The 27546-nt window shown below is 38.0% G+C and overlaps 3 protein-coding genes across 4 annotated transcripts in view; 2 read left to right on the plus strand and 1 right to left on the minus strand.

The window, feature by feature from the left end:
• LOC128674699 (uncharacterized protein) overlaps window positions 1–27305 on the minus strand; it is a 29440-nt gene extending 2135 nt beyond the window's left edge. The window contains exons 1-12 of one of the 2 annotated variants that reach the window (XM_053753519.1): window positions 26951–27305; window positions 21402–21650; window positions 20331–20459; window positions 19475–19630; window positions 18251–18355; window positions 17498–17623; window positions 16834–17080; window positions 14794–14933; window positions 13605–13707; window positions 12462–12607; window positions 11752–11918; window positions 10079–10187 (exon numbers count right to left, since the gene is read on the minus strand). In XM_053753519.1, coding sequence (XP_053609494.1) covers window positions 10079–10187; window positions 11752–11918; window positions 12462–12607; window positions 13605–13707; window positions 14794–14933; window positions 16834–17080; window positions 17498–17623; window positions 18251–18355; window positions 19475–19630; window positions 20331–20459; window positions 21402–21650; window positions 26951–27044 — 1771 coding nt within the window. In that variant the 5' untranslated portion in view covers window positions 27045–27305. Of the gene's footprint in view, window positions 1–10078; window positions 10188–11751; window positions 11919–12461; window positions 12608–13604; window positions 13708–14793; window positions 14934–16833; window positions 17081–17497; window positions 17624–18250; window positions 18356–19474; window positions 19631–20330; window positions 20460–21401; window positions 21651–24483; window positions 24575–26950 lie in introns of those variants that run through there. The other variant, XM_053753520.1, reaches the window with a different exon arrangement.
• LOC128674703 (lipase 1-like) lies at window positions 724–2796 on the plus strand. The gene is made up of 2 exons (XM_053753529.2): window positions 724–918; window positions 1167–2796. Exon 2 carries the CDS (start codon window positions 1226–1228, stop codon window positions 2387–2389), a length of 1164 nt encoding a protein of 387 aa, XP_053609504.1. The 5' UTR covers window positions 724–918; window positions 1167–1225; the 3' UTR covers window positions 2390–2796.
• LOC128674702 (lipase 1-like) lies at window positions 4552–9257 on the plus strand. The gene is made up of 2 exons (XM_053753528.2): window positions 4552–4685; window positions 7474–9257. Exon 2 carries the CDS (start codon window positions 7507–7509, stop codon window positions 8674–8676), a length of 1170 nt encoding a protein of 389 aa, XP_053609503.1. The 5' UTR covers window positions 4552–4685; window positions 7474–7506; the 3' UTR covers window positions 8677–9257.
• Window positions 27306–27546: the final 241 nt, after the last annotated feature.

Here is a 27546-nt window from a genome sequence, read left to right on the forward strand (position 1 = left end):
AAATTCATACGCGAACAGCCATTAAATCATTTTAAAAGACAATTAAATAAATGGCTTCTTGATAAATGTTTTTACACAATCAAATATTTTTTGGATTGCAATGACATTAATTAACATACATATAGATTGTAAGTGACATTTTGTCTTAATTTAATCTGATGTCATTTTATAGTTTTTTAAATATGCCATTATTAACATTTGCATGGTGTTGACAACGGCTAAATAGGCTTGTTCTAAACCATTATGTGGATATTGTATTAACCTACCCTATTTAAGCAAATAAAAATGATTTGATTTGAGGATGACTGCATGAAAATTTGTATATACAATATTGAATTTTAATATTATTGAGTTTTCATATAAACTTGTCCTGTTGTTAGTTGTCTTTATTATAAGTTTGTTTTTAGTAAGTTATCGTGGTATATTAAAATTACCACAGAATTAAATTTGACGTGAAAAAGTTAATGTGAAGGTATAATTTTTGAATTAATTGTTTCATTAACAAAATTTATTGATAATAATTGAAAATTTTGCACGAAAAAATGTAAAATTTTAACTTTATGGGATGAAAAATATTTTGTTCCATAAGTATTCATAATACAATAACATTATTTTGAGCATAGTTTTTCATCGTTCCAATGGTATTTTTTTTATAAACACAACAATCCATTAACGTAATACGAGGATATACATATCTTTGACATTGGAATCGAGACATGATGTTACTCCTCTAATGCCGTAAACGTAAAGCATGTAATGATTTACATAAAATCGTAATATTAACATATGAACTTAAACGGAAATCTGTTTGACAGTGTGTGTGTGTGTTTATACAACAAACATTGAGTGATAAGTCACGACGTCTAAAACGAAAAAATAATATGTTAAAAAAGGTTATATATGGAGTTAGCGTAACTGGTAAGTATTTTTATAAAAAAGATTTTGATTTTCGATCACGCTGTTATTATAACTATACGTAATTTTTTTTTGTCCGATTTTTTTTATGTGCCCAAAATCGTATTTTAAAATATATACTTATAGTACTAAGAAACAAATCCGGCCAAGCCAGATATCATAAGATCTTAGAATGAATATTCAAATGAAATTTCCTAATATCATTAGTTATAACAAAATAAGTGTCCAGTCTGTCTTAATATTTTTTTTAGATACCTGAACACATGGACATGGAAATATACGCCGAGACTTGAGTGACTATATTTACGTGATGCTATACAAAACTCTAATCACTATCCTCATTTTTACACCAGTAATACTATCTCACATCAAACATGCGCCTCGAGACGGGAAACTAACATTTACTGGCCTCGCCCTCAAATATGGCAAAGTGGCTGAAGAGTATGATGTAACAACCAAAGACGGGTATATTCTGAAAATTTATCGAATCCCTGGTGATAAAACTAAGCCGCTACTTCTCATGCATGGTATTCTGACCACATCCGATGATTTCATCATCAGAGGAAACGATTCCCTGGCGGTGACGCTCTCCAACGCTGGTTATGACGTTTGGTTGGGAAATTACAGAGGTAATAGGTATTCTCGACGACACATTACTATGGACCCCGACAAAAATGCGACGTTTTGGAAGTTTGGACCTCACGAACACGGATACTACGATCTTGCTACCACTATTGACTTGGTTTTGAACAATACCGGGGAAGACAGATTGTCGTTGATAGGATATTCTGAAGGGACAATGATTACATACGTCTTAGGAGCTGAACGACCAGAGTATAACGACAAAATTAAAGTGTTCATTGCTTTGGCTCCCATTTGTCACATAAACAAGATGATAGAAGCGTTACCTTTCGTAGCTAAATTGGGATATGACATGATCAGGTTTTTAAAGCTCTTCAAAATTGAAGAGCTATTTGGCTTTGACAGTTTAAGTGGCATTATGACGAGGAATATGTGCTCTCAGTCCGTGGGGCTTCAAATGTGTCGGCGTATATTACTCTTAGTATCAGGATACGACCCAGACGGTCTAGTGAAAGAATTCATGCCGCTTCTATTCGAGCACTATCCAGCCGGGACTTCGATGACAAACGTTGAGCATTTTATGCAGATTTTGACATCAAAACGATTCGCAAAGTTTGATTATGGTCCTGTGAAAAATTTTGAGAAATACGGTTCCAAAATCGCGCCGGATTACAATCTTAATAAAATTACAATGAACATATATTTGATTGCTGGTAGAAATGATCGATTGTCAGTTCTGGCAGACAGTCGACTTCAAGCCAAGGAACTTCCCAATGTTAAGGAATATTTTGTTATTGAGAAAAAATTCAACCACATAGATTTCCTGTGGAGCCGGCAGTCGCGGCAGGTCCTGTACCCTAAAGTGTTGGATATACTGGACAAATATAGGTAATAAACAGCTGTGCCTCGGCTTCGCTTCCATGGGAAGAATTTGTCAAAATTGTTGCAGAGATTAGCGCAGTCAAACAAAAAAATATCTATATCTACATCTTCAGCTTTAATACATTACAATTATAATCAGTGAAATATTGTTAAATATTCAAATTATTATGTACATACGAGTAGGATGTTAAATTACTCAATAGCCATCTTGTCTTGGCATGACGTAAACACTCTCAATAAAATGTAGCTTTGTTTAATTTAATGATATTTTTTATGCCACGTGTGTAATTTTGAAGATGCGTCTGTCTTCTTTATTTGTAAGGATAAATTTATTTATCAATTTATGTTTGTTTTTATTAATTAAGAAAATACAGAAACATTGCACATTTGGCAAATACATTTAATACAACCAATAAATCTGTCTTTCTGTCAGTCAAAAATAACTATTATTCTACGGAATATATTATTACAGGCACAAGCGTGAAATATCCTTGATAAAGCCACAGAAACTTTGCCAAATAATTTTTAAAAATATGGGAATAATGTAAGTTAGGTTCCCTGAGGCGCATATTGCCTCAAGGAACCTAACTTACATTTTTCCCATAATTTTTTACAGATTTTTAAAACAATTTGGTTTTAATTGTATTTGTCTAAAACCTCCAATATTGTGGGCTGTATCTCCCGCGTCCGTCGCGTCCACACGAAGTCCACGTGGTTGAACAGCTCGTCGTCAACCAGCTTGTACTCCACCACATTCGGCAGCTCCTCGGCCTGCCGCCTGGTGTCCTCCAGCACCGCCAGCCGGTCGTTCTTGGCGGCGAATATGAATGTTTTCATCGTAAATTTCTTTATGTCATACAAAGGAGGGGCTCTAGCTCCATATTTCTTCAAATTCATACTCGGACCGTAATCGAAATTCGCGAAACGTTTAGACGAAATTAATTGTAACAAATGCTCCAGATTCATTCTGGACGTGCCAGCAGGATAGTTCCAGAATAAAGTCGACATAAAATCTGTTTCCAGTCCTGCCGCGTCAAAACCCAGAATATTCAGCAGGAGTTGTCGACACACCTGCCTGCCCACCAGAGTATGTCCACAAATTTTCCTCAATATTGCTCCTCTAATGCCATCGAACTCGCCCAGTTCCTCTATTTTGTATTGTTTGACGATCTCAAGGAGCGAATACGCAATATCTAATAATACCGGCGGTAATCTCTTTCTTATATAGTGCAAGTGCAGCACCGGAGTCAGAGCTATGAATATTTTGATCTTCCCGTTATATTCTGGCCTTTCAGAGCCGAGTATGTATGTTATCAACGCGCCTTCAGAATGTCCTATCAAAGACAGCTGCGTCTGTCCAGTTCGGTTGAGGACGGTGTCGATGAACGCGGCCAAGTCCGCGCAGGCGTGCTGGTGCGGGCCGAACTGCCAGAAGTCGCGGTCGCCGTCGGGGTTGAGCGCGACGTGTGCGCGGGAGTAGCGGTTGCCCCTGTAGTTGGCGAGCCAGACGTCGTGGCCGGCGGCGGCCAGCGCGTGCACGATGGAGTCCCGGCCTTGCATGAGGAACTCGCTGCTGGAGCCCATGAGGCCGTGCACGACGAGCACAGGCCGGGCCGCGTGCCCGCGCACGCGGTGCAGCGTCAGCTGGTAGCCGTCCGCCGAGCTCTGCACGCTCTACGCGCGCCCCACGTACTTCAGCGCCAGCCCCGTGAAGTTCAGCCGCCCGTCTTCCGGCACCTCGTTCAGGTCGTCCGACCACGCCGACGATAGGAACATCAGGATTAAAGCGATCGTTTTGAACGTCATAGTATAATTTTTTATAGAAAATTACTTTAGGCGATTTCATTAAAATGTAACCCTAGTATGTCTGATTCTAGCTATGGCACAGGCAAAAAAAAAGTCAATTATAATTACTATTTAATTTTTTGTAACGCGATATTTTTAATTATGTATTACATATGTGGCGTTCGACACTCGTGTCAAATAACACTACCTCTGAGAGACACTACAACTGTGTATTTCTACATCCAATCTATGCTTTAATTATTACATATAATAGAAAGGAATAAAAAAGTGTATCGTGAATCGTACTATAGCTTAGAATTATGAGTGTTCATGTCTCATTTACATAACGTATGTAATTTTCCGACAGATTTTTGAATAATAGTATTTTGATACATCAGTATTATTCTACAAGTGCGTAAGACTCCACAGATAAATAAGTGAACATAATGGCAGTACTATAGAACAAGATGAAAACATTTTATCTAGACTGAAATCAATCAACAAAAAGAAAATATTTCCCTGTAAGTATTTTCTATACAAATCTTTATATTATTGTTATATACGAAACGGTCCACATGGAAAGATAATCGATTAAGAAAAAGAAAATTTATATTAAATTATAGTATTAAATAAATTATTTTACATATTGTCCAAATAATTTTTAGTAATTTTTAGTTCAACAGCTGCTGCGACATGTTTGTCACAGCAATGGCGGACATAAGGGCACTCCAGTCTGTCTCGGTTCCCAATTTTTATGCATACAATTTTATGCCATAATTTAACATGGCTTACTTACTAATAATAGTTACGCACAATATTAATTTGGCATAATGTTTTAGGCACAATTTTTTTACGCATACCCACTATAAGCATAACAATTTTCAAGCATAATATTCTAAAGCGTATTGGCGGGTTATGCCGCTGCACTATAACCTACTGCGAGACTATAATTATGCTTTTTGAAAAGGTATGCCAAAAACAATTATCAATACATATAATAAAATTGAATAAAGGTCATAAAAAAAATATCCAATGTTTTGTACATTGGATATATTTTTTAAAATTATTCATGGAATATACTTAGTTACATATATATTAGTTATAGATGACGAAAATATAGTTTTGGAATTTTTTGTCTGTGTGTCTCTGAACGCGCATCACTCGAAGTCTACTGGGCCGATTTACTTGAATTTGGTATGTAGGTATCTTATATACCGGGTTAACATCTTAGATACATTTCATCCCGGTAAATGGTCAGGTTCCCGTAGGATAATTGAAAAACTAATTATGAATCAAAAATTCCTCGGAATCCCAGGTTAACATCTTATAGATATTTCATCCCGGAAATGAGGAGGAACCTGTAGGAAAATTAAAATAACAACCCACGGAGCCGATTTACTTTAAAATTTTGTAGAAAGGTGTAAACAGAATATTAACAAATTGTTTTTATCGATTAAAGTCTGATATAGATATAATGGGCGCAGTATGTATCAACATCTTAATTATATAAAAGAACAAACTGAATGACTGACTGACTGACATATCAACGTACAGCCTAAACCGCTGGGTCTAGAAACTTCAAATTTGGCACGTAGGTTCCTTATGTGGCCTAGGGGTGCACTAAGAAAGGATTTTTCAAAATTCACCCTTTAAGGGGGTGAAAGGGGGGTTCAAAGTTCGTATGGGGAAACCAGATTAGTTAATTTGTTTTGTTTGAAACTTTACAGGATTACTTCTATCAATAAATGAGTAAATACAGGTCTCCGGATTTTTCAAAAATTTACCCCTAAATGGGGGAAAATGGGCTAATAAAGTAAACTATCAACTTGGGTACTGTTTGTACGGTTTTTCGGGTCGCTGATTACGAATTTGAAATCTAACGTGGTGGAAGTGAAATACCATCATCCCTATTAGGGTGAAATGGGGTTGTTACGATTATATCAAAGCCTGGGTGTCGTCAGTGCAAACGTCGCGCGCATTACGACGTCCATTATACAGCAGACGAGGTGGCCCTTCGAGGTCAATTCTCCAAGGCCAATAAGATCGTGTGATTTGACCCTGCTAGACTTTTTCTATATAGAAACCTATTTTACACGACTTTATCTCTTACGGTGTAGACAGAGCAAAGACACATCACGCGGGCGAAGCCGCGGGCAACGTCTGTATGTCTGTCTGTCTGCCACTAGGCTATATCTCATGAACCGCGATAGCTAAATAGTTGAAATTAGTTATTACTTTTTATAGTAATTAACAAGTAATAGTAAATACAAAAAAATGTTTAATTTATGTTTGTGGTTAATAAAAAACCGGGACGTAAAACGTCATGGAAAATGGGACGGCACGTGTTGCAGAAAGCGGGAGTGGGAGTAGGAGCGGGAAATGGGAAGGAGACATGTAGTGGGTAACGGGACGGGACACATTGTGAAAAACATGATGGCACATAATATGTAGGAAACGGTACGGGATATCTACAATTCTACATTACATAGCAGGAAGCCGACAAGTTGGACAAGTTTGCGGGACGAGACACACAGCGGGAAATGGGAAATTGAACTAAATATGAGAAAAAATGCGAATTTGAATCATATATGTTTACCAGTCTTACAGAGTACGCGATAAAATTACTGAGATTTTGTTATGAACACGCGGGCGAAGCCGCGGGCAAAAGCTAGTGTCAAAATATTATTATGTCAAAAAAATATATGCTTAACTCGTTATGCTAAATTAAATTAGGATAAAAAAAATATGCAAAAAAAAAAAGGGTTCGCATCTGTCTCCTATCATTTTCAGGACAACATTGGAGCTGGCCCGCACTCTACACACCGGTGACAATGCTCTTTCCGCATAGCATCTCATCATTCAATCTAATAATTTGATCTAATCATATATTCAGAAATTAGGTCTTCGCAGTCACTTTTTACGTGATATTATAAATTAAATAATATTTACCAAAGCTTCAAACTACTAGCATTTCGGAACGACCACTGCTGAGAAGAAATGGCGAAAGAAATTCATTTAAGCAGTGTTGGTCCCCATCATGCCAGAAGGGCTTACCATTTTTTAAATATAAATTTAAATATATTTTTTCCTGTGATTTCACCTCTACTAGCTGTTTTTATTACATATTTTTAATACATTTCAATACATGATCTCCAGTGTAGTACATGGCGATCAGGTTTCTCACCGACAAAAACCCAAAGTCATGTTTACTCGTAATTTTAGTTCTAACTTTTAAATAAATCTGGATTGTAACATCAGATAACACTTTGGACTGATTTAATAATCAACTGATCATTCCCCGATTTCCAGATTTATAACGTCACTGAAAATAAACACCACACCATGATATACAAAACGATCGCTTTAATCCTGATGTCCCTATCGTCGGCGTGGTCGGACGACCTGAACGAGGTGCCGGAAGACGGGCGGCTGAACTTCACGGGGCTGGCGCTGAAGTACGTGGGGCGCGCGGAGAGCGTGCAGAGCTCGGCGGACGGCTACCAGCTGACGCTGCACCGCGTGCGCGGGCACGCGGCCCGGCCTGTGCTCGTCGTGCACGGCCTCATGGGCTCCAGCAGCGAGTTCCTCATGCAAGGCCGGGACTCCATCGTGCACGCGCTGGCCGCCGCCGGCCACGACGTCTGGCTCGCCAACTACAGGGGCAACCGCTACTCCCGCGCACACGTCGCGCTCAACCCCGACGGCGACCGCGACTTCTGGCAGTTCGGCCCGCACCAGCACGCCTGCGCGGACTTGGCCGCGTTCATCGACACCGTCCTCAACCGAACTGGACAGACGCAGCTGTCTTTGATCGCTCATTCTGAGGGAACGTCGATAACGTATATACTAGGGTCCGAACGTCCAGAATATAACGACAAGATCAAAATATTCATCGCTCTGGCTCCGTGCATGCATTTGCACTACATAACGAAGACATTGCCGCCACCATTACTAAGTATAGCCAAAAAGATTCTCACGACATTTAAGAGGCTCGGAATAGAGGAAGTCGGGGGGTACGATGGGATCAGAGGGACGATGCTGAGGAAATTTTGTGCTCACACTTTAATCGGTAGACAGGTGTGTCGACAATTGATGTTGGCTATCAACGGTTACGACGCGGAAGGAATGGAGACTGACTTTATGCCGACATTATTCTGGAACTATCCTGCTGGATCTTCGCGAATGAATTTGGAGCATGAGTTTCAGTGGATTACGTCCAAGCGTTTCGCGAAGTTCGATTATGGTCCGAAGGTGAATATGGAGAAGTACGGATCTGAAATTCCTCCATTGTATGACATAAAGAAATTTACGATGAAAACATTCATATTCGCCGCCAAGAACGACCGGCTGGCGGTGCTGGAGGACACCAGGCGGCAGGCCGAGGAGCTGCCGAATGTGGTGGAGTACAAGCTGGTTGACGACGAGCTGTTCAACCACGTGGACTTCGTGTGGACGCGACGGACGCGGGAAATACAGCCCACAATATTGGAGGTTTTAGACAAATACAATTAAAAAAAACTTCTTAAAGTATGTCCTTAAGGCCTATGTCCGACAATGGGCTCTAAATACTGGAAATTATGATCATGATAATATGTTAAACTTGATTGACTTTTTATATGTAAACTGGCGTCCGGGGTCCATCACCTGCTATGTCAAAATAGATAGGCGATGTCCCATAATGAATATAGTGTTCCGTTTTCAACGTTTTATTTCCATTAAATTCAATTTCGCGCGCCTTATCGATGTATTTGTTAAATCGCACCATTCATATGGTACTGCATCCAATTCTAGCCAATAGGAACGCGCGGTTCGCCGCCGCGCATGCGCAGTGCTGCCGGCGCAACAAAACGCCATAGCGGCGGCAAGGGGATATTCTTCCTTCGTCTTGGCGCGAACGCATTAAAAATGTGTAATAATTATGTTATCATATAAATGTTCCTGTCTTTAAACTGTACTATTTATATCGTTACCGAGTACAGAATTACCGTGTGTCAGGCCGGCCGGCAGGTGTTTAAGGACTATTAATTCCAGTGAACCATATTCGTGAAGGAACAGTTGGGGCACAGCCGCTGTCTACGTGGTAAGTACGCCCTATTGGCATTACTGCCTGGCAGTATCGTTATTTACCAGCGAATACCGAAAGGTATTTGATACAGATGAGCGATTGACAAATCCATAATTTATCGCGTCAATTTGCAACATAGAATATACTGTGACATGGTGAACGCAAAGCCGTGTTCCTGGCCAATATTAAGTATAGATAATAAAATGTTAATTTATTTAAATTTTGTACATTAACATAATAATCTTTTTATGATTTATCAATGTATTTGTATAAAAGAGGTCCTTGACTTATTTTAATTCAAATGTGACATGTATATAACAAACGACAGATTTTTTATTTATTGCGTAGATGATATGTATACAGCGTCTGTTTAGGTACTTAGACGTAGGTACATAATGTAGACGTATCTTTTCGAAAGAAAAGAAGAAGTTAAGTATATATTTGAATAATACATTAAATATACCCAGATAAATCTTCAACATTTTAACGCTATTATTCAAGCCACTCCGGGCTTGTCACAGTCCCGGAACATGAGGTGAGAGATCTCTCTCTCTCTCTCTCTCTCATCTGAGCATTTTCTCGGTTTTTCCGCAGCATTGAGCGTCGGAGCCCAGGATCCGATTTTTACATTTTAGTCTCCACTTCGCACGGTCGTCGGCATCCCTAGTTAGATCATTGTCACGCATGTCCATCCTTGACGACATCAAGCCAGCACTTCTTGAGTTTGCCTTCAGCCAGGGCCAGGCGGGAGAGGCATATCCAGACATCCGTTCCCTACTTAATTTGCAGGTCTACGCACGACGTGGCCGTACCAGCGCAAGTGATGAGAGTATGAGTAAATAGACTCACCAGCGGCGATCCACACAGCGAACCTCACCCAGGTCATATAGTCGAGGTTGAGCATCAGGTACACGTTGATGAGAATGCTAACGCCCGGCAGCCAAGGCACCAGCGGCACCTGGGTACAGGTGCTAGCTTAATTGGGAGAAACGAGTCGAATCTACCTATAGATACAGAATATTGGCCGCGGCTTCGGCCGCGTGAATTTCTCTGCGAAAGCGTTATACACCCATTATAGTGTTATGGGGGTAAATTTTTGAATAACCTATGTTTGAACAACAATCAACTACATGCATATTAAATTTTATCAAAATCAGTCCAGCATTCTATGAAAGCGGAACAGAAAGACAGACTGTCACATTTATGTTATTAGTATGGATATCACATAGCGTGCCACCTAGCGGGAAGATTTTCCCTTTGTGGCGGTCAAGCTTGATTACACACTATCTATACAGGGTTACCGGTATCAAATGCAAAATCTCCTAAAGACTACTTGGGTACATCAAAACAAGCAACTTTTATTCTACGATTTTTCGTGAATCGTAGTTTTTTTTTTTTCTAATAAAAAAATACAATCTGATTTGCGGTTTTACACATCTTAACTCTATGTAAGCAACATGAGACAGTACAGTAGCGTTATGTAGCGGAATCGAACATAGAGGTAACATTTTATAGAAACGATATTAAAAGTAAAAAAAAATGAAAATTTTTGTATTTATTACGTTTAGACAAAAGTCGTAGAACAAAAGATGTTAGTCTCTATGTAACTTAAGCGCTTTTAGAAGGTTATGCGATAGATACCAGTAACCCTGTATATGTAGTCGTCCAAATCAAAAGGGACCTTATGGCGGCTAGCACTTAGGTCTTTATCGCCGTTGTTCGAATACAAAACAACGGCAATAATGGCGTAAGTGCCGGACGCCATAAGGTCCCTTTTGATTTGGACGATAACATATGTATTTGAGTGTGGCGCCACCCATATTAAGTAACAGCTGAAAATCAGTGCTGGGCATTTCTGATTAGCGTAACACTGAGCCGTCATGCGCCATCGCGTCATCATGTGTGATGCGCGTACATCATTAACATTTTTTTTAAATTCATCTATCTACTGGGTCTTAAACAACTCGAGTTAAAACTCGAGCTTTAACGGCCCATCATGAGTCGTAATTTGAATTTGAATTTCATCTATCTACTGGGCCTTAAACAACTCGAGTTAAAACTCGAGCTTTAACGGCCCATCATGAGTTTCGAAAATTATAAAAACTCGTTAGTACATTATGTACTTTGATATATTATTAGAAAAAAAAATTGTAAGAAACAATAATGGTAAGCCCTTCTGGCGTGATAGGGACCAACACTGTTCAAATGGGTTTCCTTCGGCATTTCTTCTCAGCAGTGGTCGTTCCGAAACGCCAGTAGTTTGTAGCTTGTGAGAAATAACTATTTAATATAAAAATTGACGTGAAAAAGTGCCTGTGGAAGTCTAATTTCTGAATAAATGATTTAAATTTGAATTCAGTATAAGAATATGTTGTTTAATACTTAGACTAATATGTATATTGAAAAGCCGATCTAGCTAAAACTATCTACGTAAATATTATTCTTACCTAGATACATCACAACACACCGCAAACACTTCAGTCTGGTTGCACGAAGTCGATAAAAATGATAAGATAACTCACCGAGAAAGCCAGTATCTTCTCAGACACGGGTTGCCGGGAGATGGCGTACAGGGTGCAGACTACCAGCACCGCCCCGACACTGACGAGAGCGATGGGACCGCCCTCCCCTCTCAGGATATCCTCCCCGTAGTGGTTGATGGTCCACATCATCAGGAAACACCATGCACCTGTTTTTTTTTAATATATTTAATATCATACATATAATAAAACTGTGAACAAGTTATGTTTGTTCGAGCAAAACGTAAAAAACTACTGGATGGAATTTGATGCGGTTTCCAGTTGTACAGCGGAAGATCATCGCGATTTATTGCTTAGAATTCGTTAATAACAATGCACGAATTAAACGCGGGCGTAGCCGCCATCAAAACTAGTATTTAATATATTTATAAGTACTTCTCATCTATCATATGTTTTATGACGTCCTTGGAGAAAAAGCCGCGATGAAGTTTGTTGCGCCGCTTCTTCTTCACCTGCGCTTTGGAAGTCGGCAATAGATTTAGTTTAAGTATTTTTTTTTTATATACAGACATAGCCAACTTACATTTTTGTTATATGTATAGACTAGGTGAGCAAGTTTTCTATTTATTGGATGCACTTTATGTGTCAAAAATATTAATTCGGTCTTGAAATCGAGCCATATGGTGTTAAGTCCACAATTTGTCCATTTCTTTTTTTAATTTTGTGCAATAAAGTGTTATATAAAGGCTTACCATACAAGGTGACGAGGGTGGAAACAACCGCAGAGCTGAGCCTGGTGGGCGCCGCGAGATTGTCTTTGTTCAGCAGCTGGCGGGCGGCGCTGCGCACGCTCAGGGTGAGCGGCTCAGTGCCGCGGTGCGGCGATTGGTACTCGTATCTATTAATTAATAATACCTATTGTTATAATAATAATAAATATATATATATATTGGGACAAAATCACACAGATTGAGCTAGCCCCAAAGTAAGTTCGAGACTTGTGTTATGGGATACTAACTCAACGATACTATATTTTATAACAAATACGTATATAGACAAACATCCAAGACCCGGGCCAATCAGAAAAATATCATTTTCCATCATGACCAGACCGGGGATCGAACCCGGGACCTCTCGGTTCAGAGGCAAGCACTTTACCACTGCGCCACCGAGGTCGTCATAATTATGTAATAGAGTAACAGAAACGCCAGAAAACAGTTGCAATCAATATAATATACGATGCACTATTTATCACACAACCAAAATATTATTCGTGATCTTCAATGACACCTGAAAAGACGTTTACTGGCGCTGCCGCAGCCGCCGTGGTGGCGCTAGTCTCGCAATGTTGCCAGCGCGCAATTACTTTAACACTATAATATAATAGACTAGAAAAAAACCGGCCAAGTGCAAGTCGGTCTCCCGCACGTAGGTATCATCCTAACTAATATTATAAATGCGAAAGTAAATTTGTTTATTTGTTTGTTGCACGTTAACTCTTCACGCGTTATCTACTCAACCAATCTTCTTAAAATTTCGCATAATATATAATTAAGAGTACGGGAGAAGCCTTTCATCCCGGAAAAAACTATTGTTCCCGTGGGATTTGCGAAAATCATGTATTCTATATATAGATGATGGCGCTAAATACTTATATAATAAACTTTGCAATAGAAACACTAGATGGCGCTGCGTGTATGTCAAATACGAAAGTAAGTTTGATTGTTACCTCTTCACGCTTTATCTACTCAACCAATCGAAAGCTATACGGAGAACTTATATCACGGAAAAAAATACTATTCCCGTGGAAAAATAACGCGGGCGATGCCGCGAATCATCAAACGTCTATAAAATGGCAAAAAGTCACGTTTGTTGTATGGAAGTTTGCGAAATACCTGAGGAGCAAGACGCAGGAGGCAACCATAGAGTAGGCGAGCAGAGTGCCGATAGACATCATATGGATCAACTGCTCCAGACGGAAGATCATCGCCAGAGTACCTGCAAATATTGCCATGTATTTCCACACTAATACATCCCCCTGTCGCATCTGTCTGTACACGCGATAAACACAAAAACTACCGGACGGATTTTTGTAAGATTTTCACCGATAGTGTGATTGATTAGAATGGTTTTGGACCCGAGTGAAGCCGGGACGGACCGCTAGTAATATGTGAAAGTATGTATGTTTGCTCTTCTTTCTCGTCAAAACCGGACAAACAAACACACGAGAAATACGGGACTGGGCCATCCCATATGGCATGTAAGGCAGGAACATCTAATTGGATTATAAAGTAAATATAAATAAATAAATACTAGGACAAATCACACAAATTGAGCTAGCCCCAAAGTAAGTTCGAGACTTGTGTTATGGGATACTAACTCAACGATATTATATTTTATATAATATAATACATATATATAGATAAACATCCAAGACCCGGGCCAATCAGAAAAAGATCATTTTCCATCATGACCCGACCGGGGATCGAACCCGAGACCTCTCGGTTCAGTGGCAAGAATCTTACCACTGCGCCACCGAGGTCGTCAAAAGACTTAATTTATTCATAAAAACAATAAAAAATGTGTTTGAAAGTGCATAATATTATTCAAATTGTATTAGAATAATGTAATATAGATTAATGTCAAAAATTATCAACTTGTTAAAGTAATTAAAACGAAGATAGCTTATATTAGTAATGCATATTAGTTAAAGTGCTTTTATATGTATATTATTTATCATCCACGGCTCTGCCCGCGGTAGTCTATGACCCTGGGTCATTAACTATATCTATTCCAAGTTTCGTGGCGTGGCGTGCAATCGTGACATATCACTATTTTTTTTTAAATTTTTGTCTGTCTGTATGTTGTTGTTCGCGAGTCACGCAACTACTAGACAGATTATGATGTGATTTTTGACAATTATATAGCAGATGGTCTAACTTAAAATCTGTTAAAGGTCTCATCGCGATGCTTTTGCTCAGAACCAGGTATATTGACAAAAAAATAAACAACGGACGCACGTAATAAACGCGAGCGTGATCAAATATTCAGTATATCACCAAGTTAAACTATATATATATTCACCTGTAAATAGCCCAGCCACCATGGTGCCCACCAGTGGGGTTTGGAACCTTTCAGAGACACGCCCCATGAACTTGAACAGCAGTCCGTCTGAGGACATCGCGTAAATTATACGCGGCAGGGGGAATACAGCGCCCAGGAGACTGTAAAACGACACTACATTATAATTATTGATGCCTTTAGGCTATTTGGATAAACTTTGACACCAGTTTTAAAGAGTTCCCTATTTTTATGCATACAATTTCATGTCATAATTTAACATGGCACACTTTTGCTTATCATAATAATAGTTACGCACAATATTAATTTAGCATAACATTTAAGGCACATTTTTTTTACGCATACCTACCATAAGCATAATATTCTAAAGCCTAAATATGCTCACGCATAATGTTAATTGAGCATAAGTAAACTAACCTAATCAGAAAATGACTTTTGATATTTATGCCTTAAAACTTTATGCACATTAAAATTATGGTAAAATACATTGGCCCAAACTATAACTATGCTTATTGAAAAGGTATTCCAAAAAACAAATATGTCAAAATATTATTATATCAAAAAAATATATGCCTCATTAAATTAGGATAAAAAAAATGGTTGCCTGTAAAGTCGGTTTTACGGGCGAAGATTTTACGTGACAACGTCTTTTTACGCGCGCGCCAGACCGATCATAGTTGAGTGGGAGAGAGACGCAAGGCATTCGGCGGGCCTCTCTCTCGTTCGGTGACTCATCGTAACGTTACCGGGCGTTACACTTTTTCATAAGTGACTCCCAGCCGCAACCTAATTTAAGACGTTGTCACGTCAAAATTTATGCGAAAAAGGCGATCCCGTTTTAAAGCGGTGGTGGTGTAATTGTTAGGGCGGCCGCCTGTGAACCCAAAGGTATGATTAGAAGAAGCTTATGAGAATAGTTTTTTTTTAGAATCATTTTTGTTGAGCTGATTTTAATTTTTTCCCAGAAATAAAAGTTTCATTCAAATATTATCGGATAATGGGCCTTAATGATTTGGCACAAATCATAGCCACTAAAATTACACCTGAATCAACATTGATTGTATTGTAACTAGTCAATATGTTATTGTGCATGCTGCACAAAAATCTTAATTTGATAAATTCATTGTGGTTTCCAATTCTTTGAAGCTCTGGGAGAGCAGATAAACAATAATACGCCAGCTGCTTCCTCATACATAAATTGTAAAATTTAGTCCTGGACTTCCTTAATTTTAATTCCACCATTAAACCATCCATACAACTATATGTGGCCTTTGATTTCCATAAATCTTGGTTTATCTATTCCGTGGGAGACTTCATGTTGTCTCTCTCAACTTCATGTATTCGCAGTTGCATCTGAACCCAAAAAAAAGCTTTACAGCCCCACTCGTGCCACATGAGTTTGTATACCAATCTGGCTCATGTATAGTAATTTTCATCGACACTTGCTTCCGGTGAAGGAAAAAATCGCGTGGAAATCTGCACACTGGTTATTTAATGATTATCAATGTTTGTAATGGAGAAGGCAATGGCAAACGACTCCATTAATAGTGCCAAGAAAGTGTTGAGTGAAAGTGTTTCATTCCACCCTCAGCCATGAGTAATACAACTATGAAGAAGCAATAACACACTCGAAAATAAGTCCCAATCCCAACTAATATTATAAATGCGAAAGTAAGTTTGTTTGTTACCTTTTCACACGTTACCTACTCAACCAATCTTCTGGAAATTTCGCATATAATTAAGAGTATGGAGAAGGACATAAGGGATACCTTTCATCCCGGAAAAATCTATTGTTTGCCGTGGGATTTGCGGAAAAACCTGTAATCTATTACAGGCGGCGCTAAATACTTATGAAATAAACATTCAAATAAAACACTAGATGGCGCTGTGTGCATTTTAAATGCGGTATGGATATTGTATTTCAACTAGGCAGGTACCCCATTATAATACGAAGAAAAAACTGTTCCCGAGGCCATTTAAGCGACCGAAGTCGCGGGTAAACAACAAGCTACAATAATAAAATTAAAAAAAAAAAAATAGTACCTAGAACAAAGAGCGCACGTAGCCCCGATACTGACAGCATACTTCGCCCACTTCCATCCCAAATGGTCGTAGACGAACGGGAACGGAGCCTTCTCGTCCTGCAGGTAGTAGGGCAGCATCAGCGTCAGCACCGTGGACACGCCGCAGTACGCCAGGAACACCACCAGCAGCGACGCCACCACCGCGAACGGGATGGACTTCTGCGGCTGCCGGGCCTCTTCTCCCGCTGTCGCCACGCAGTCGAAACCTGACAGATACTTCAACATTCAATCCGTCTATACTATACCCAATGACATATATTTGACGACCTCGGTGGCGCAGTGGTAAAGCGCTTGCCCCTGAACCGAAAGGTCCCGGGTTCGATCCCCGGTCGGGTCATGATGCAAAATCATCTTTTTCTGGTTGGCCTAAGTATTGGATTTATCTAAATATGTATTTGTTATAAAATATAGTATCGTTGAGTTAGTATTCCATAACACAAGTCTCGAACTTACTTTGGGGCTAGCTCAATCTGTGTGGTTTGTCCTATTATATTTATTTATTTATTTTAATCTTGTAATTTTGCACCGAGATACTCGAGTAGATAGAGCGTGAAGATGTAACAAAATAAACAAACTTACTTTCGCATTTAGAATACTAGTTAGGATAGTAAGGATACGCTCACCGATGAACCCGTAGAAGCAGACGGCGGCGCCCCGGATGATGCCGGAGAGCCCGTACGGCGCGAAGCCCCCCGCGCCGTACTCCCGGGGCACCTCCGACGCTGGGATGCGCCAGTTTTTGCTGTCAGCTGTATGGGTAACAATCATTTGGATGGTCAACTTTCACTTGCGTATTCATCTACTGTCGCTCGATGGCGGCAGTCATAAAGTCATGTAATATGGCTTTAGCGGACTAGAATAAAATTAACAAGCGTCCGTGTTTTTTCGCGGTGAAATTTAAGTACTAGTAATTTATGGCACATAAACATTTTTTCTTTTTTTCTTTATGTTCAAGATCTAGCCTATGTCTGTGACAAACATCAAAATCTCTGGTAGTTTTTGAGCACAAATATATGTATTATTCTAACTAAAAAATAAAAATGTTGCCTCCTTAATATTATTTGAATATATATATTCTAAAGTAAACCATTTTCATGGGATGTGTGATCCCGCCGTAATATATGAGCATGTGTCCTCTCATGGATGTCGTATATGGCGACTAAGGGACACACAGCTTTAACAGCTGATAGGCAACAACATCATCCTGAAAAAGGGTTGACATCAGACAGACGGCAAAATGTAAAATCACTGCCGAATCTACAACATTTTGAAGTTAATTTTTAACGTTGACCCAGCTTCTGCGCGTCACAACTTCGAATTAAACTGGCAACACACGAAGGTGATAAAGAGAGAGAAAGATTAGTAATATTACTGACCTTTGAAGGATCCGGAGATGATGACAAACAGAACAACACACAAGTTGACGCCAGTGCAAAAGTTGTTGAACTTTGTGGACTCCTTCACGCCAAACGCAAGCGCCACTGGAAACAAAACTATATCATGGTACATGCTTATCACTAGTTATTCTTGTTTTATATACTACCGGGCGACCTCGGTGGCGCAATGTTAAAGTGCTTGTCTCTATACATATATATAAACATATAGATAACCTCACCTTTCAGTGTCTCTTCATAGTTGTATTCCTCATGGTTGGGGGTCATGGTCATTACGTGGAATTAAACATACATAACTTTCTTGGCATTAGTAATGGAGTGGTTTGCCATTGCCTTCTCCATTTCACACACAAGTTAATAATCAACCAGTGTACAGGTCTCCTCACGATGTTTTTCCTTCACCGGAAGCAAGTGGTGGCCTATGAAAACTACTATACATGAGTCAGATTGGTATACAAACTCATGTGGTCAACATCATGGTACATGCTTATCACTATTTGTTCTTGTTTTATATACTACCGGGCGACCTCGGTGGCGCAATGGTAAAGTGCTTGCCTCTATACATATATATATATATATAAACATATAGATAACCAACCTAGCTGTGTCGGTTAGGTAAGGTTAGTATTGTGAACACAGCAAGCGGAGCGAACGAAGCGAGCGGAGCTTCAAACTATGCCAACACAAGTTAAGATGGTTAGGTTTGGATATGTGTCCAAAAAGTTAGGTTAGCTTGGGAAGAGCCTATACTTACTGCATGATGTAAATACAGATTATTGCACAATAAAGATTAGGCGTTATACTTTTGCACTTAATTGTTTAGTGAGAAACATAATTACACCATTATGAATATTAGAAATAATACATTATTTGGATTACTGACTAATTTGGGAATCGGAAAATTTTGCTCACATCAAAATACAAAGTGAAAACAATACAAATAAATATATAAGGAAAAAGAGAAATACAATACAAAAGTGACTATTTAATCTATTATAACATTACGGCACTAACTTTTGAATGACATTAGCCAAGTGCAAAAAATGTCGGGTAGTTCTGTTGATGAACAAAGGCATTCGTAAAACACCATCAAAATCTAGCTAAATTCTGATAAATTGTCCTGTGTTCGTATTGTGTTTGATTATATATTTTTTAAAACCTAAATAAACATGGTAATTGGTATATGGTTGGTCGGTTTGTACAAACCTGAGAACGCCATAATGACGGTGAATGCGAGTATATCCGGATAGCTGGCCAGGTGCGGCGAGTGCATCGGGAAGGCAGCCTGCAGTGTGCTGGATATCGCCTTGTCTAACAACGAATCCAAGTATTCGCTTAGGGCTTTCACTACTGATGCGGCTCCTGGAAATTTATTTAATATTAGCCGCTTTCGAGATGTGGTGCTGGAGAAGGATGGAAAAAATAAGCTGGACAGAGAGAAAAAGTAATAACGAAGTGCTGGAAATAGTAAACGAACAAACAAGACTGCGCACAGAAATATAAAATAGAAGGGGAAGAATGATCGGCCACTTGATACGACACGACGCCTTATTAAAACTATTTGTGAAGGGAGAAGAGGTCCAGGGAGACCGAGGAAGAGTTATGCAAGCAACTGAAAGAGAAGGCAGGCGTTGTGACGTATCGAGACCTTAAAATCAAAGCCGAGGATAGAGAGGCGTGGCGTATACTCCACCGACAAGAGCTTCACTCTCAAATAGGAAGAAAATTCCACATTTAATAGATAAATTGATAAAATAAAAAATCTTTGTGTGGGCCGTTCAGTGTTGTCATCATAGCGCACACTCGCATAATCTATTATCTTACATATTATAAAAAAAATCCTTTGCCGCGTCTGTCTGTCTCTCTGTTCGCGATAAATTAAAAAATGACGGCACGGATTTTCATGCGGTTTATAAGTGATATATTATTTATTGATAAGTTTAGCCTGGGTGTCGTCTCAATAATTTTTTTTCTTCTTCTGATAAAACTCTCTTGAAACGTAAGGTGGGTACCGGAAATTAAGCTCTAATTAAACAATAATTAAAATAAAAAAAAGTTTTACCTATAATATACTCGAGTATCAGATTCCAGCCGATGATGAAAGCTATGAACTCCCCCACACATACATAACTGTAGACGTACGCTGAGCCGGCCTTGGGCACTCTGGCGCCGAACTCTGCGTAGCAAAGACCTGCAAGAATTATTATTAAGTACATAAATTATATTGACAAGATTATTATCGTTAAAAGACGATTAACCAAACAAATCATCCTAACATATTATAAAACCAAGTCCTCTGCGTCTGTCTGTCTCTCTGTTCGCGATAAACTCAAAAACTGATGAACGGATTTTCATGCGGTTTTCACCAATAGATAGTGTGATTCATTAAATTCATCAATTCATTGTTTTTACACGAGCGAAGGTGGGACGAGCCGTTAGTAAAATACATAAACTACATTGAAAAAAATATGAACGTGCGCTGAGCTGATAAAATAAAAAATAGAAACAAAACACGATCAACCAAACAAATTATATAAGAATCAAGCAGACCAGTTTCTCCGACGTGTTGACGAATGGCTCATCCATCGCTAATCTCAAACATGATAGAGGTAACCTCACCTTTCAGTGTCTCTTCATAGTCGTATTCCTCATGGCTGAGGGTCGTAGGAATTAATTAAACACACATAACAACTTTCTTGGCATTAGTAATGGAGTGGTTTGCCATTGCCTTCTCCATTTCACACACTAGTTAATAATCAATCAGTGTGCAGGTTTCCTTCACCGGAAGCAAGTGGTGGTCTATGAAAACTACTATACATGAGTCAGATTGGTATACAAACTCAGTGGCACGACTAGGATTCGAATCTGGGACCTTTCGATCCACAGGCGGGTGTCTTAACCATTACACCACCACCGCTTCGACCACCTTTCAGTGTAATTGTGCACAATTTGACACACCTGTCATTCTTCATTTATCTGTTTAGTCCGTGGGCCTTCCGGTTTACCACATGAAATGCAATGGTCCAACAAATAAGGATGGAAGAAAAAAGTGTACCCTGGGCCCCAACGGTCGATGGCGTCAAAAGAAACCTGGAAAACATCGAAACGACAGAGAGACATTAAAGAAACTTACCAGCGAAAACGCTGGCCACTGCAGCCAGCAAGAACGAGAGTATCACCGCCGGACCAGCGTAGTTCTTGGCCACGTCACCAGCCAACACGTACACCCCCACGCCCAGGGTGCTGCCGACACCCAGCGCGGTGAGATCTAGCGCCGACAGCACCCTGGCGAGCCGGGCCACTCCCTCCCCTGCTGCCTTACGACGTGATAGCACGCTGTATGTGAGCCGCACGGCGCGGGAGGCGCCCGATTTGAATCCACCTGGAAAAAAAATGTTTTCTTATTACAATGTTACAGTATTGTGTTTGGCAATCCCTGGCAAAAGACCTCCGGGGCCGCCCTCGACGAAAGTGGTTTGATGACATATAGGATTGGACCGGACTTAGATACAACCAACTGAAAATAGCGGCCCAAAGCCGCGAGGGTTTCCGTATGCTGACCTCCAAACTTCAATTCGAAGATGGCACCCCATGATGACGATGATGAGTGTGTGTATAATGCTGACTCCACACTATATTCTGTTCGCCGCGAACTTAGATCTCGCGAACAAAATATATAAATAAACTCGTGAATATTTCAAAAACTGCTTAACCGATTTTGTTGCCCTACGAACTTAAAAAATCCGTACCTTTTAAATTTCATCAAAATCAGACCAACGGTTAGAAAGTTATCGCGTTACAAACATACATACAAAAAATGTATTTTTACCCCATGTAGAATTGTAGACCTCACTCACCTACCTCGCTCAATACATAATAATTTATTTATTATACAATACATATATAATTTATTGTGTTGAGCGTTTTTTTTTTTTTGTAAAGAAAATGAATATTTTCAAAAAAATATTTAATTTCTTTACAAAAAAAAAAATAGAATTTCTCACATGCATTTTACATGACTCTTAGTTTTTGCTAATTATTTTGTGGAGACTGGTGCTTGAAATAGGCTGAAACAGCCTGTCATAAGACACCAGGCCTCGATAGACCAGTGAAGTTATTTGTTTTGTGCTTACATTAAAGGTTAATTTAGAAAAGTAAAAAATACCTATATACATAAATACATAGACATACAAGTACATATACATAGGTAATATTTATAAATAATATTAATTTAGCTTCACAAATACACAAGAATATAAACAGTGTTCAAATTTTTTGTCAAACGACAATTATGGGAGCTCTGTCGAATTATTCGCGAACAGCAAACCGAACTTTGGTATACATTGCTAATTTTTCATTGCGGTAAATAAAAGCACTTATATAAACTACGCAATGTCTCATTCGCATCGGCATCTGTCCTAGTTGGGCGATAGTGGAGCCTGCATAAGGTGGTACACGTGTGTACAAACAGACAGAGAACGAGGTAGCGCGACGACCGAATGAGGCCAGTAGGCCAGTGGGACACAAAAAAGGCAAAAAAAAAAAAAAACCAGCAAATATAACAAAACTATAGCATCAATAGAAAACGCACACAAAGAAATCATTCGACCGACGAAACATTTTTATTATGTAAACTGGAAACTCAGCTATTTCTTTGAAACGCAAGAGCGACGAAGTATATCAATCGTTTGCGTGCATTTTATTTATTATACTTTGAAAAAAATATACTGAACAATATTAAGATGACGGTAAATCGCAATTTATTTGTGGTTACAAATAATAATCTATATTAATTTTATTAACATATTAATTGGGGCAAAAATACATGTATGTATGTTGTAACGCGATAACTTTCGAATAGTTGGTCCAATTTTAATGAAATTTAAAAGGTATGTGGTATAATTATGCCAATAGAATTTTTAAGTTTGTGGGGCATCAAAATTGGATCAGTCGTTTTTGAAATATTCACAATTTTGTAAAAAAAATATTGTGTTCGCGAGGTCTAAGTTCGCGGCGAACAACTAATATTATAAATGCCAAAGTCTGTCTGTCTGTCAGGCTAAACCGCTAAACCGATTTGATATGCATGTAATTAAAATTCAAATATTTATAAGCTACTATTTTTTAAAATATCAATCCCCAAATGACTACAATGGGGGGGTAAAAATTACGTTCCGATTTCTCAAGATATTCACGCGGGCGAAACCGCGGGCAAAAGCCAGTAATTAATAATAAAAATATATATTACACTTTTAATAATTGTTTATTAATATTATAAATGCAAAAGTCTGTGAAACCGCTAGGCCGAATTTGATAAAATTTGAAACAGATATTGTTGTACCGCAGGCGGAGATGTGGGCAAAAGCTAGTTAAAAATAAAAACATTAAAAGGATTTTTTTTTGTTTTTCTACACAATTTGGACAACAATATGAGAATGGATTTGTTATACATGTCACACGTGATTTTTATTAAGTATTAAAAAATAAATTAAAAACTTTACTATGACATCGGTGCTTAGCAACCAATAATAAATCGATCTTTTGATAATTCTTACGACATATCTTTAATTGTATTCCCACTGCACAATTTAAGTAATTTATGTCGTTTTATCTTATTTTTGAAATTAATATGAGAATTGTTAATTACGTGAATTAAGAAACTATACCAATTAGTCGAAACTGCTCAAAAAAGGAAAATTTTTCAGGCTTAATTTACGTATGTATGTAAATTAACACTAAAAATGTTCCACTTTTGAGCAGTTTCGACTAATTGGTAGTTTGATGACTCGGACAGAAGTTTCCTTTAATCCGATTCCATGTGACGCAATATTTACATTATATTCTACTATTGATTGATTTACAGAGACGGTATATAAACTGCGGCCAAGCAGCTTGAGTCTCTATCTCGTCTTCGCGTGTTGAAGCAGCTCATTCATGGCTGTAGCGCCTGAAACCCTTTAAATTTTGAAGATTTGGCTCTGATTTTATGACCGACCACCTGTCTGACATCAACCCCCTTTGGGAATGCGGTTGTTGCCTACCAGATTTCAAGACTTCATATGCCTTAGTCGCCTTGTACGCGATCCACGGCAGGATATGGCATATTCTAGGGCGGGAACCACACATCGCTAGAAGCCAATAAACCCATAATATGCAAATTAATAACACAAAATTTTTTAGACTGGTGCAATTTTAATAGCTGATAAAAAACTTACGTATTGCAAGCATTATTCCCAATCAAACACAAAACCAACACGGACAAGTATTTCACGACAAATGTCCAGCAATTGGTTACATTGGCTGCCAGCAGACTCAATTGAATAGTTACTATGACATTTGAATCTTTAACTGATTGAGATGTTAGGTACATATCAATTACTTTTAACGAATTGAGACCACAGACTGCATAACATATAGAGACCTCATTTTAATAAGAATTCGGGAATAATTTGGAGAGGCCAGTAGCTTGTGAGAAATTACTATTAAATATAGAATTTCACATGAAAAAGTACCTGTTTAATTTCCCGGTTTAATTTCTAAATATTTTTTTTATATTTTGAGATGAACCTGAAGCATTTGCATTTTATAGTGGCTACTACCAGGTAGGTGTATATGCGCACAAAATTTACTTTAAAAAATATATAAGTAGTTACATATATGTATACACAAAATTTACTTTAATATATATATATAAATGTAAACATACAGAAAATTAATATGTGCGCCAATGGTTTAATAACTAAATTAGCCAAAGATCTTGCCGAAGTTGAAGAATAGTAAGAATGAATAGTAGTAAGAAAGCGAATTTGGGCTTCAACGCTTTTCATTTTTATCTCTCAGATCTATCGACCAAAATTTTTTCTGTTACCTTTTGTTTTTACTCAGATATTTTGCTGGTGAATTAAACCAGCCTTTATGTCATACATAAGACGGCATATTGTAAAAAAATCCATACATCACCCCTAATATTAAAATATGTTCTTGCATTTCAATTTTGAGTAACTCTATAACTTTAGTAATCTATGGACTGGTGGATTCAATATTTCGTATCAGACATATCATATTCAATAAGTTAAAAGTTGATAAAGTTATGATGTTGGTAGACAGAGCTGTGACTGTCTTGTTAATATATTCTGAAGAGCAACATACAATATTTATTTACGATAAAAAATTATTTGAATTTCCGACATCGGATTATGATCATATCAGTTACATAGGAAAAGAGACACAAAAAAGCTTTTATTGTTGAGAAGTTTATCTATAAAAGGGGGCTTGTTTCATTTGTAAACATGAAACCATGTTTACAAATGAACAAACCACCATTCACCATAATGTAAAACTAGACTGGATCCAATATCGGTACATAATTACTAGCGTTTGTGAGTTTGTATGTTTGAGGTGGGTAATCTCTGAAATTACCGGAACCGATTTCTAAAATTCTTTCACCATTTGAAAGGTACATTATCAAAGATCGCTATAGGCTACATTTTATTTCAAAATTCACACGGGAGCGAAGCCCCGGACAACATCTAGTATGATAATAATTTTGTTCAGTGACGATATATTATTATATACACGGAGACTACTGGATCAATAAATATTACTTGATATGCCCTGTAGCTTATTCAAGCCATGGCTTACTTCCAGTACTGCCCTACCACCACCACACAGAAGGGCCTGTATGATGTCACTGATAAGGCCATATAGGTAATGTTGTATCAGTTGTTACAATTTTGCCGAGTTTAATCTCTAATATCTATATCCTCATATAGATAAGGATATTGACAGAATTATTATCAATTACAAATTATCTTAGTCTTTGGGGACTACACATGTCACAAAACTAAATCCCACTATAGCCAATATAGTCGATAAGATATGCATGAAAACTATAAATTTGTTATCTTTCATTTTATTACACTGATGTACTATGTCACCATGAGCTACATATGTGCAATGTGTAACACTAAACAAAATTAACACATAGTTACAACCGTGTCAGCATAAGTACCTACTTGTTATTTGATCTGAATACTTGAAGAATGTGCTTACAATCTCATTAGAATATTATCTCATATTATGGGACTGTAACACGACTTTAATGCTTTTACTAAATTGTCCACATATGAATTAGCAGAGAATACAAAAATCTAAACATAAAGTGGGCAAGTGAGTTATGCTCATGCAGAATAATATTGCATATTGATTAGGTCATCTACTGTACCACTATTGTTACATACATCTCACAAAATTAATTTAGCTGTTAGCTGTATGTCTGAAAGAGACAGAACATTCCTATTGGTATAAAAATATTTGAATATAATAAAAATATTTTATATATTAAGGTGCTAAATATTATTTATATATTTTATTTTGCAAATAGGTGTATCTTAGCCTAGTTATTAAGGAATGCTAACATGTTATATATTAAAATCATTTAAACCATTCTAAGAATTATTGTGTAAAAGGCGAAATAGCATGTCAACTCAATGAACTAATTTTATAGATTTTAGACATGAGAAATGTGTTTGAAATAAGTCTATAAGGAATGAACTAAAGTACGTAGAAAATTTACTTACCTAAATTGTATAAATAAAGTATTCTTCTTCGTCACAATTTAACTTAGAAAAATATGGATTGGTTACATCAGAATATATAAGGTAGTTTACAAAATTTGCTTACCATCTTCATATGCTTGTCGTACTGTATACCGGTGGTGCCTACTCTCGATGGCCCCTAGTTGGTTTATATGACCGTTTTCCTCAGGATAAGTCATATTTGGGGTGAAAAGATATTATTTCACGTCGCACCTAACCTATTTTGGTAATACACGGTCTTCTCAAAATAAATGTATTTAACCACTATATAGCACTTCAATGAGAGAGGATAAAATATATAACGTAGCTAGCCGATATTAAGAACTAAATTGGAGTCATAAAACATTTTAATTCGTATTAAAACTGCATTAAATTATCGAATGCCGTGTGTTAATCGGGGGGTAAGGACGGGTACGTCACGTCACGTCAAAGTCAAATTAATGAATGTCAAAGCAGAGGACCAATGAGAAGGTGATGCATTTTAGTGATGCCCACATACAGCTTATATCGATAAAAATAATAATTTATAAATAGCATACATGCCACTCTGTTGTGCCACACTATTATATACCATGTTTGTTTAAGTACTTAAAAATATGTACCTAACAAGTATTTTTATAAAACATACCTACATTGTTAAAATTAATATAGATTGGAGGATCTTTCCAAAAAGTCCTGCGA

Source organism: Plodia interpunctella, chromosome 13 (assembly GCF_027563975.2).
Source record: "Plodia interpunctella isolate USDA-ARS_2022_Savannah chromosome 13, ilPloInte3.2, whole genome shotgun sequence".
NCBI classification, from domain to species: domain Eukaryota; kingdom Metazoa; phylum Arthropoda; class Insecta; order Lepidoptera; family Pyralidae; genus Plodia; species Plodia interpunctella.

Excerpts from the sequence above, each read along its gene's own strand:
- LOC128674703 (XM_053753529.2), top strand. The coding sequence starts at position 1,226 with ATGCTATACAAAACTCTAATCACTATCCTCATTTTTACACCAGTAATA.
- LOC128674702 (XM_053753528.2), top strand. The coding sequence starts at position 7,507 with ATGATATACAAAACGATCGCTTTAATCCTGATGTCCCTATCGTCGGCG.